The 12,838-nt window shown below is 37.6% G+C and overlaps 1 protein-coding gene across 1 annotated transcript; it reads left to right on the top strand.

The window, feature by feature from the left end:
* The first annotated feature begins 5,434 nt into the window (after nt 1–5,434).
* Nucleotides 5,435–12,613, top strand: LOC118240418 (adenosine receptor A1-like). Its single transcript, XM_035520721.1, is given in 6 exon segments — nt 5,435–6,367; nt 6,370–6,517; nt 9,493–9,558; nt 9,560–9,703; nt 9,750; nt 10,193–12,613. Coding segments are annotated over 6 exon segments (939 nt in total). The 5' UTR covers nt 5,435–6,177; the 3' UTR covers nt 10,583–12,613.
* The last annotated feature ends 225 nt before the right edge of the window (nt 12,614–12,838 follow it).

Here is a 12,838-nt window from a genome sequence, read left to right as displayed (position 1 = left end):
TTTTAGAGTCAGAGTAATAGCAGAGTTAATAAAATAATAATTTAAGTTACCTGAGCAGGGTCAATCTATCATTTCAGTAACATGGGACTGGTTGTTGTGACCCTGGTGTCAGTAAATGCCTAAATTAGCTTGTGCTTAGTGGCAAATATTTAAATCCTGAACAAACTAGAGGCAAAAGGTTTGGACTGTTTAACCTTTTTTGTTTGCAATACAAAATTGGTCTCTGAAGTATGGTATCACAGAAGCAGATGAGTGTTGATTTTCAATTACAAAAATGTCCAGCACTAAAGGAGCTCAGATGTTCCTGATTAATGTTCTTCTTCAAGGAGCACACACACATGCACAAACACACACAAAACACATGCACGCGCGTGCACACACACACAAAAATGTTTTACTTCTGTAATTTAACTACAGTACTTTTACCTAGAAGCTAAACCACTGAAGAACTGTAGTAGCCACAGTACTACAATTCTTCCATTTGTATATAATTTGGCCTATTTAATTAAAATGCAAGCTTTGACATTTTATAACCCATTTCAACTCTGTAAAATAATTTTTGATAAGACTCTCTGGTAAATCTTTGATCAGGACATGGCTGAGTGCATTTCTGTGCACAGCAAAGCACCCAAACCTACATCTCTAATGTCATCTCATTGATTGAAACATTGATAGAAAAAGGTACATTAGTACATTAGTACATTAGGTTACATAATTTTTGCAACCTGTACTTTGAATGTTTAAATGATGTATTCATTATTCACAATAATTACAATTGCTGATGTGTAATTTATTTTAAATAGAATGTATTCCTCTATAATTGAACATCATACCACATTTTTTAATAATTTGGTAAAACATTTTGTTACATCTATATATTGTTTACCAATTGCTTTCCATGCATCAATATTGTGTATTTCGTATACTGATTCTGACGAGTTCCATTGTAGCTGTACTGGCAATATTGGTCATATAAACAATGAAACCTCTGCCTCTGCTCTTCTATTGCAATGCGAACATGTTCCGTCACATTTAGGCAGAGCTGTTTTTGTATCTGAATTCAGCAGAATTTCCCTTGTGGCACCCTAGAGTAGACTTACACAGGACTACAGAATGTGGACTTCCCCTAGTGAACACTGCAAAAACCCAGCACTATTCCACCAATGGCCTCTTGAGGCCTGTCACAACAGCTAAGCTGTTTATCTTCAAGGGCCTCTGCTAAAAGCCGTTGCAGTTCAGTGAGTCTGGGCAGGCTTCGATAATGCCTAGCATTTCTATGCAAGTGTCTGGCAATTTAAAAATTACATGATGCACAAGCACTATTAGGAGGAACAGTCATTAGCAGGAATAAGCAAAGTGTCCTCAGCAAAGTGCTGCCTGTAGACTGTGGACACAGCAAGTACAATTCAGGAATACTACCATAGCTTTGTCTTAGGGCCCTAGCCAACTGATTAGCTGAGCATGCCAAGGGTTCAGTAGAGTACTCACAACCGACTGAGCCCAGGTGATATGAATGTGTACTTACAGCAGGTAGGAGGGAATAATTAAAACATGCACACAAGCATAGTAGGCCATTTAAATCATGCACCTTAAAAGAATGCTTTGACCTAGAACATTGTCACAAGTGCTGAATAAAAACAACCATCATTAGCACACTTCCTATTATTCAGTGCTAATTAGCTGCTGAGGTACTGTAGATTTCATACATTACTAAAAGCATTGGCATTTCATCTTTATTTTTGGTTGAACTGATCATTTAAAGCACAAAATATGTCAATACAACAAATAACCAAGTGCTTACTATGTATGTAATACACGTTCTCCCTGTAAACCTGTGAAAAAATGTCCTAGGTTCGTAGTCAAGCCGTGCACAGACCCCATCTGAATTTATGCTTCACTGGTCAGATCTGGAAAAACAGGAGAGATAAAATATAGCCTCTGGTTGTTCCACTACAAGGCTGCAGGGGGCCATTTTTCTCCAGCCATTGATACTTTTGCTGTTAGACTCAGTGCTCTCTCTCTCTCTCTCTCTCTCTCTCTCTCTCTCTCTCTCTCTCTCTCTCTCTCTCTCTCTCACTGCCTCCTGCTGTCAGCTGAGTTGGGCTTTATTGTTGGCTGAGGGCAGGCTCCAGTCAGCCTGGGATCTCATGCTGTGAGTCCACCACCTTACAGTGAATCAGGCAATCTCTTTTATGACACCAGAGTGCTAGACTGCTCCCTGGCAGGTCAAAGTAGTACTGTTTGCACTGCTCTGCCACAAGTCAAGCACTCTGTTGCAGGTCACTGTCTATTAACAAGACATACCAAAACAAGAGATTACACCTGCTGCTAAAGCAATATCAGTAGTGTCATCTCTGCAATTCACCAACTGCTATGTGAATAGGATGCTGTCATAAAGGTTCGAAGAATGGAGTAGAATACAAAAAATATTCTTTAATGGTTGAATGAGCAAGTATCTTATATAGTGTTGATGGCATCAACCCTTCTGAATAATCTGAAGGTTTCATTTGGAATGCAAACAAGACATTTTAGGAGGTCTGCAAGGGTCAGAATAGGCTGCTGTATTCCCAACAGGTAGGGGTGGGACAGGGGTATCAACAACCCTGTCTGGCCATGATCCTGAGCAGGGTGTGCATATTGCTGGTTAATGTTACTTTTGGCCAACAGTAGATTTAGGATCCTTCTGTTTAAAAAACATTCTAGACAATCTGCGTTTACAAAATACTTGTCCTAGCCCTTGAAATCTGTAGGCCACTATCTCCCTCTAGTTGCATTGCATGGCAGTCATCTACATCATACTAGGGATGCATGAGATGAATGGACAAAGTACCATATTGCAGTTTGTGGTGATAAATCTTGTGATTGTGATGTGCCTTGCAGTATTTTAAAACACAGAAGTACCTGAGATTTGACATGGTAAAAGAGAGATTTCAGCCAAAATGTGCATGATTTCAGCCAAAATTTATTATACCTCAATGAAAAATGTCCCAGTAGTAGACAGAGGTGTTTCACTTGAAGCCAAATGAACAGAAATTAAAATTTACGTTTACACTTGGGGATATTTTGAGAAAGAATCAGAAGTAACCCATTTGGTATTGTGCCATATGATCTAATTTTTGCAAGTGATTGCAAGTAGTTGATCTAAAGGAGTATAACTATAATTCCGTTGCCTAATTGTCAGACATGGTCATAGCACACACATTCCCTTCAGCCCAATAAAAAACCTGCCATTTACACAAATATGAGAATCACCCTGCCATAATAAATACCTAGACAGTTTATTCTCTACCCACTATAATTCTGAATGCTTAATGCCCCCGACTCCTTCATCAAGTAGGTAAACAGGTAAATGATCCACAATCTGGATTATTTTAAGAAACATTTTCCATTGCCTGTCTACATTATTCGCTTCCTCTTACTGTTGTAACATATCTTAGTTGTCAGGTGTCCTGGTACCTGACTGTGTCTTTGTCTGAGAGGAAGGAACTGTCTGGAGCTCCTTCCCAAACACCCACACACCCATGCTGAGACTAGTGCTGCAGGTTAGGACTCTGCACTTTTGTGCATGCACAAGAAACTCAAGCAACTAGGATCAACTATGTTCTAGCACCACTGACTGAAAATTCAAATAGACCTTAAACAATATCTTAAAGCCTACAGAGTCTAAATGTAGAACCAAGTATATCATAATTTCATAAAATAATAAGATTAATAAAATAATATTAGAATTATATTATTTGTGAGCACAGGTAGCAGTGTGCACAAGAGACACTTGTGTCCCCTTCCCTCTTATCTTAAAATTAATAGTGCACATAAAAGGGCTCTAAAAAAGTGTTTGACAAGAGTTTTAAAAGATACTTTTAGCTTTCATCTGATTTAAGAGTATAAACTTATCAAAGACTGACTTGGCATTTCAACATAATAAGTTAGTGAACTGCTCAAATTTGGCCAAAGCATTCATGTATAGCTAACTATGCTATTTGCAACCATCTGGTGTTAATGTATGATTAGGTTTTTTTAAGTACCATTGGAAGAGCCTCCACAAAGTGCCCTTTTGAAATACCTCAGCTCCTGCCCCTGCCACAGCTTTCAGCTTCATGTATGTTATTTTAAAGTAGGATCTGGTTGGTTTTTTTTTGTTTTTTTGTTTTGTTTTTTTAACTACTTTAAACTGTGATTTTGGGTGACAATATATACATTCCTCAGTAGGATTTATGTAAGAATACATTTCCTTGGCCTAATCATACTGAAACCAAACAAAACATCTCCCTTTGAATCTTACAATTAAGATTTTGGGTATATTCATCTCGAGAGTTCAGGGATTAAAACCAGTCTCTAGAGCCATCTACACAGCCTGCAAGTGAAATTCCAGTGGTCTGTGTTATGGAAGTCAGACAGGCATTGTGCCTTCTCTTCACAAAATCCCCATAAATCTCTCATGGCACCTGTATCAACACGGGCAAGACTCTCCCCCTTATTTTTGAGCTCTGACACAAACTTCTAGTTTGAGCTGACAGACATTGACCAAAAAAGTCCTTGACACTGCCGCATTACAAATGAACACCAATCTAAGGGACATAAAAGTGTTCCATTGCCTCAACATCAAAACGTAACAGTCATATTACATACAGTCTTCTACTGCATAACCCAATTTTTTTCTGACATACTTGTCTCCTTTTTAAATGCTTGTTAAATGCAAAGAGCATTAGTATTACCATGCTTTGGACATATACATGCAACCTACTTTCTTGCTGATTACTGTGCAACACTAAATTTCTGCTCGCAACAGCAGAACAGGCAGAATCGCCAATGCTGAGTTCTGTCCTTTTGCTGAAGCTGGGACAACACCATGAGTTATGATCTGCTCTGTACATCTAAAAGAGGCCCTTACAATACATTTTGATTATATTTTATAGAAACCAAAAACTAAATTTCATACCACATTAGACCAACACTGAATTACTTTACACTCATATATTGTGCTCATACATTTGGTAATTCAGTTACTTTTAGAACTCATATGTACGACTTAAGCAACATCAAGACCGAAAGTAGGCCTCTTTTAATTTGTGTATTTAATTGTGAAATCATATTTAGCATTCCTGTGAAATTGATTTGTTTTATTTGACCTGAAAACTGTTAGATAAGCTACCTTACGCACCTTGTTATAAAAAAAAAAGGTACTTAATGCACTGTTAATGTCCTTACAACAACGAGCGCTGTCATCAGCTACACCCAGTCTCTCAGAATGAGTTCAGTGCAGTGCACTAAATTACAGTACATATAGACACGACCGACCTCATACACCTTATTTTGCGCAACGTTCTGTTGCTAATATTGATTGAGGAAGGATAAACCTTTGGAGTATTTCAAACCACAGGGTGAAGACACTGAGGTATTTTTTACAAAATTCATTTTTTCAAATGCGCAGACAGTAAGCCGCGTTCGGGACGGTGTCGCCTTTTCCCCCATGCCCTTCAGAAAAGAAAATGGAACTAATACTTAACACTTACAACGAAACTCCTGCAGTTTGGTGATATTTTGATTAACAGAAGTGGTGTGCTATAGCAGTTTTAATTTAAAACAACGTAACTGGATGGAAACATATACGAGGGCTATTTTGGAACCCCGCGTAGCCAGTATACTCTCAGGACTATCAGAATAGCACCAGACCTCCCAGTTCTGGATGGATTTTGTTTTGTCTTTCTAACGCAGACATGAAGCGCAGTTTCACCTATTTTTTTGATATTTTGGATATACGAGGGATTACAAGATCACTGTAGGTGACAAATGAAGACGATACCGAATTCTTTTGTTCGGATGAAGACATGTGAGCAGTAGGAGGTTCTGCACAAGCGCAGGTGGATCTGAAGAGGCGCTTTTGTATTACCCGAGGATAACGTACAAAAGCCAGCCAATATTCCCATTCTAAGATAACCCACAAAAGCCGATATTTATCTTCTATGATGTATTTTACTCTTTATTGGCTGTTTTCACTCATATAACATGCGCGTAAATAAGCTTAAATACTGCTTGCTGTACGGGAAAACATAGTAGCCTACTTATGACAAGCGTTTTATTTAATGGGAGGACTACAACCAAATAATTTAACGTCACTTTCTTCCGAAATCCATTATCCCTTTGAACCTTTTTTTTATTGCACTAAGGACTACGAGAATGCCCGAAGCTCTCTCCCCTGCTCAAGCCCTCTACATGGGCATGGAAGTGTTGATTGCCGTGTCATCGGTAATAGGAAATGTGATGGTGGTTTGGGCGGTGAAAATTAACAAGTCTTTGAGAGATACAACATTTTGTTTCATTGTCTCTCTGGCAGTAGCCGACATCGCGGTGGGAGCGCTCGTTATTCCCTGGCGATAACTATCAGTATCGGACTTCAAACTCACTTTTACAGCTGCCTACTGGTCGCGTGCACAGTGTTGGTTTTGACCCAGAGTTCTATTCTCGCCCTGCTGGCTATTGCTATTGACCGGTACCTTAGAGTCAAGATTCCAACCAGGTAAAATTACTACCCTTCTGTGCTGGAGGTGTTTCTGTAGTGCATGAAAAGTTACAGGATTTCAGATTTTATAGTGGCGACATTCACTGCGCTGACGGCTATGATGAAACATGCAGTGGGAACCCGAACAAATATATAGGTTACCTGCAAGTGTTTCGGTTGTGCATCGTTGGTTCATTCACAAATGATCAGTGCAGACTAAGGTTTTTAGTGCGGCTGGGTGCATTTGCATTATCTTACATGTTATACCTACCTACATAGTTTTACTATGAAATGAATTATTTAATCTTCCTATATACTGTAGACTATTAAGCATATGTAGATGGAAGCACTGTGACACTCAAATGACGTAGACCTATACTAAAGAAAAATGTAAAAATGGCATTACAAACGGATAATGAATCAGAGCAGTGATATTAACAGTTGTACCTATAAAGGTGCCCTTTGTTCTTGATTTGCTAGGAGAGAGAGAGAGAGAGAGAGAGAGAGAGAGAGAGAGAGAGAGAGAGAGAGAGAGAGAGAGAGAGAGAGAGAGAGAGAGAGAGAGAGAGAGAGAGAGAGAGAGAGAGAGAGAGAAACAGTAGGATAGCAGATTAGGGCTCTGTACTTGGAGCTGGAGTGGTCTTGGTATGACTCCCTGGATAGTGAAGCAGTAGACTTCTGACTTAATACCAATGAGCTGCAGGACAATTAGGAGCACAAAAAAGAGAACGAAAATAAAGGAAAGTATCTATGGTGTAAGCATCTATCTATAATGTGTACATCTATCAATGGTGTATGTATCTGTCTATGGTGCATAGAGCTGTCTATGGTGTACACAAAGTTACTTTTTTTCTGTGTTCCATAATTCTAGTCAGTGTGATCCATTTAGGACAATGCACACAAACCACGCAAGTAAGCAAAAAAAGGAGACAGACATGAATTTAATGCCATATGAACATTATTAATATATTCTTCCTGCCAAATTGTCAGTGGCACCATTCTAATAGTGTGAATGCCAGAGATAACCTTTAGATCGAAAATATGCTGTATAGCTCCCAGTGAGATGCATGCATTTGGGACAGATCTCGTGGTCTCAGCCAACCAATCAAATCTCATACATCATCAAAAGGTCTGTCAAAATCATCAAAAGGTCTGCCCCCTAAATAAATAAATAAGTAAATAAGTAAGTAAATAAATAAATAAATAAAAGAATGAGATATTACCTACCCCCACTCCCAAAGGGCAAAACTCCCAGCATTTGAAGCAGAACAAAATGGCTGCCTCCTGAACAAGACTCTCAGAATTGCAATTGCTATTTTGGGCTCCAGATGTGATTATTTTGTTTGAGCAGTTATTTTGCTGTGATGAATAAATCATGTTAGGATGAAACAGCATTTAAATTATTATTAAAATATATTTACACATACAAATATAATTGTTCTAGAATAATACATGACAACACATGAAAGATGAATTTGGAAAATCAGGACAGATGAGTAATATAATGCTAATTATTAATTAATGACACCACCTTTTATTGTGCATCATTAAAATATAAAGGTTTTGTACAGTTCATTGGGATAGTAATATTTGTTTACCATATCAAATAATAATAATAATTATGCCATATAACTGCTAACGCTTGCCTGTAAAGGGTCAGGAGGAGGGTAACATTTCAGTGTGCACAATGGAAGCTCTTAATAATGTCATTTAGCAATTAGAAAGCCTTGTATAAAGCATTCAGTGACAAGATATCAACTGGAATGCTGAACCAGTGTGTATCAACTAAATGTAGAAATTAAGAAAATACATCGAATAAACAAAATATGACGTGACTAAGACTCTCGAACCCTCCAGGTAACTGGTGAATCATAAAGAGACTACACATTTTGAGAGAATACTTATTCTCACACTGACTCAAGAATATTTTGGGAAATTTAAGATATTTTTCTAGTCCTAATTTACATTTAGAAATAGCTGTAATTTGACAAAATGTTCTTTCATGAACTGATAAAGAATTAATAAAAATATATGTTACATGCAGGTAACTAACATCATATAGTAATGAGAAGTAAATAAAGGATTGTGAAATAAATATAATCATGCAGCAGGCATGAGAAGAATAAATTCCATCTTTTTTTCAGTTTGACTAGACAAGCTCTGGAAGTTTTTTGCTATTCTGATACTTTGGGAAGTCAGCTATGAAAATCAGGTCTGTTAGTGAAAATGTTGCTTACTGTGCAGTTAGATAACTACCTTCCCCACCTGACATATTGAAATCCACATTAATCTTGAAGGTTTGAGAACTACTTATTGGTGCATGGTTCTGACAGCCTGCTTTAAAAAAAAAAGATATTTTGAAGAGTTTAGCAGTGTTAGCATATGCTAGTCTCTCCATATTTTCCAAAGTAATTTATCTTCTAATTGAATTAGATCAGGAGTTCATTTGGAATAGTTAAAGAGGTCAATAAAAGGCAGGTAACTTTGTTGTAGATCCAATTAACTGAAGATACACATGGAGTGGAAAAAGAAAATAGTCTAGTAATAGCATCCATCTTGGGGAGGACATCTCTGCCTACGGACAGCTCTGTTTGGTGAAGTATATGTGTGATCAAAGTAATCGTCTGGATGACAGAGCTCTGGATTGAACAGGGAAAAGATTCTAGTAAAATAGTGGCTGAGAAAGGGAAGCTACTTTGCCCTGGGCAGGAGCCTCCTCAACTGGATCATATTACATTAGCACCCTACAAACTATTAGTAGTTCTGTCAGCAACAGTTGTAGCTGATCCTATTGATAGATTTGGATAAATAATAGCACATTGCATTTGCTTACAAGGTGATGAATGTATGCAAACACTTGACATAAATCAAATGTCTGGGTCTAAAAATGTCAACATTTCAGTATAGGAACATGTGCTTTTCAAAATATTACTGAATCCTGAATTCTCACCGATGACCAGAAAGTGTAAATAACATAAATATCTTTGTTTCAGTTACAGGCAAGTGGTCACTCCAAAACGAGCTGGCTTTGCAGTGGTCATGTGCTGGGCTGTGGGCTTTCAGCCCAACCTTGGTCATCACCTGCCAGTTCGAGAATGTCATCAGCATAGAGTACATGGTCTACTTCAACTTCTTCAGCTGGGTGCTGCTGCCCCTTCTCCTCATGCTTGCCATCTACACAGAAATCTTCTACATGATTCACAAGTGTGGTGGAATTTTGAACAAACAGCAAGTCAGACGTGATTAAGAGAGTAATTTAATAAAGAAAATAGGACACACAAAACACAGCTGTGTGAGAGCTAATGCTCGAAAGCGAAAGCTCTAAAGGGGTAGACTGACTCTACTCCTTATATCTAAACTTCAACCCCCTCCCCAAGGAGGGGGTGCTCTGTGATCTTGTTTACACACTCCCTGCTCCATTTGGTGATGAACATTCCTGCATATGCCAGGACGCTTCAAAGGACAGACACCATTTGCAAGAAAACAAAAGCCTAATCCGTCTTTACGACCCCTGCAGGTGATAAAGCAACATTCCCACAGTCATTTGTTCACACAATATACAGAGACAGAGTTTGCAGACTAAACCATTCATATAGGATTATATGATGGAAAGGATTAACATGATTATATATGAATCATTACATATGAATCACATGATAATACATGATCAAATAATATTTTCCATCACACAAGCAACTGAACAAGAAGGTCGGTGTGGGCCATGGCGACCCCAGCAAGTACTACAACAAGGAGCTGAAGCTAGCCAAGTCGCTTGCGCTTGTGCTTGTGTTGTTTGCCGCCAGCTGGCTCCCACTGCACATCCTGAACTGCATCACACTCTTCAGCCCTGGTTGCGAGAAGCCCATGTTCCTTCTCTACATCGCCATCCTGCTCACCCACGGCAACTCCGCCGTCAACCCCATCGTGTATGCATTCCGCATCAAGAAGTTCCGCACGGCGTTCCAGCGGCTCTGGAAGCAATACTTCTGCTGTAAGGAGGCTCCTCCGATCGACACACAGATGAGTGAGAGACTAGACAAAGATCACTTCTGTCCTGGTACTCCGCTGGAGCACAACATTTGACTGGATCCAGGGGACTTTCTGAGCAAACTGAAATGCTTGCTTCTATAAATCATGTCTATTTTGAATGTAATTCAGTGCTTTACTGCAAATGCCACTGAGTGCATTTACCCCTGCAAAGGGAAATAAGACTCCTATGTAAAATGTCACGTAAACGTTTATCAGTGTTCGGCTCTACATCGCACAAAGCAAAACCCAGATTAATTAATTAATTAATCTGGGCAAATGAACAGCTTTATCAGATTTCTATTTTTTTTTTTTTATGTCAGTGTAAGTGGAATATGGGCTCTCTTGTTCTGCAGCCGGGCAAAGAGGACAAGGTTTTAAGATCAGGTCCATTGTAGAGAATTCCCCCGATTTCACTGATCCCATATAGCAATTTGTTTGTTTGTTTGTTTTTCATATGCTTTTTTGTCCTTTTTTACATAATCACATTATTATTATTGTGCATGTGAACACTTCAGTTCACTTATTGACAAACTGATTTTTACCAGTAATCAGGATCTTGTAGATGTATACATGCTCAGAGTGTGCTGTTGTCAGAGTCTGCTCCCATTGTAACTTATTATGAAACATTATAACTCCACTGGGACAAGAGGGGGAGGCTAGAATATGGAATTAAATCATTTATAGTGGCAAACAGATATGTGGTGTACAAGACATTTTTAAATAATTCTTTACTCAGTGATCAAAGTAGTTCTTTCTAACTAGTCCACAGGTATCATACAAATATGAAAAACAGTATTCTTTGCACCACTCTGCTATCCAAAGTGTGCAATCATGATGGTGCATCATCTCATTATAAAATATTATTTATAGTCATCATGATTTTTTATTTATCAGAACACACTTAAATGAGTAACTTTGAATGTGTACAATATACATTAATAGTAGTTAATTTCAAGCATTTATTTGATACTAACTTCAAAATGCAGTTTTAATGAGGATATGTTAGGAATGTTAAAGACAATGCACACTATACAATTATATATATATATATATATATATATAAAAATAAAAGGGCTGCTCATTAATCACATAAAAATACAAATTTGGTTTCCACAATAACTACTCACCAATGATGTACTTCATTTATTCATTTGCCTACTACATACAATGAAGTATTTATAGTTATGACATTGCTTAAGAATTGCACTAATGGAACAATACATTTATATAGTCTGACATTGATTAATAGCATTATAGGCCATTATAGTGTAGCATTTCTAATAGGCAAAATTAAGGCCATGCAAACGCACACAGACATTTCCCAAACATTTTATACAGGCACCAGAAACAGGTTTTTACATCCAGATTTTGCCTTTCAGCTCTGTGTTTGTAAGGGAGGAGCAATGCATGCAAGTAAGTAGTGCTGGATGACTTCAGGAAATGATCACTTAATTCATGTTTATTCAGCTCTTGTCTCCACAGGACATCAACTAGCCCATTTGACTTTTTTTGTAACTGCTGTATAATTTATGTTGTATTCAGGGTTCAAACGTTAAATAATTATATAATCCAAAACAGTAATATTCAGTTATACATTTTCTCTAATTTAATATCCCCTTTGCTATAACATTCAAATGAATACTGGAGCCATGTATTCTGGAGGCATTGTAAGCTTTTTCAGTATAGTAGCCAACATGTAGCCATGTTGAAAACAAAGCTTTCTCTATGAAACACACCAAGACTTGGACAAAGTCACCAAGATATTTATGTCCTCTCTGACTAAAGCTTGTCAGTAATGCACTTATGAAGATGCATCAACCATAAAAAAATAAAGTGAAATCATAACTAGGAATTTTTTTTAACATACCATTTTTTTTTTATACTTGACTCAGTGTTTGCTAGTGTTCCTCACTTTATTATGTTTCATTAGCTCTCTGCCCAAATACAGTGTGAATGAAGGAATCACACCAGTATAAAGTACAGTATGTACATAATTGTTGGTAAACAACTGTGGGATTGCAATCAGTACAATTGTACATTATTTCTTATTTCATTATTTCTGAGTAAATGGAAATAATGAACTAAGTCTGTTTCTGGTTTTCACTTTATTTGTGCCTTTTATCCTTATTCCTCTGCATGCGTTTAAGCATCTCTGCTTTCTTGAGACACTGCTAAGACATAAGGTAATGCTCCAATGGTGATGGTAATGATGATGATGTTAAAATAATAATAATAATAATAATAATAATAATAATAATAATAATAATGCCTGATCAACAAAGCTATGAAGGTTGGGTGTAGAACAGTAAG

The sequence above is a fragment of the Electrophorus electricus genome, chromosome 21 (assembly GCF_013358815.1).
Source record: "Electrophorus electricus isolate fEleEle1 chromosome 21, fEleEle1.pri, whole genome shotgun sequence".
In the NCBI taxonomy this organism is placed as follows: Eukaryota; Metazoa; Chordata; class Actinopteri; order Gymnotiformes; family Gymnotidae; genus Electrophorus; species Electrophorus electricus.
Note: the sequence above shows the minus strand (reverse complement) of the source record. Positions and strands in the feature narration are given on the sequence as shown.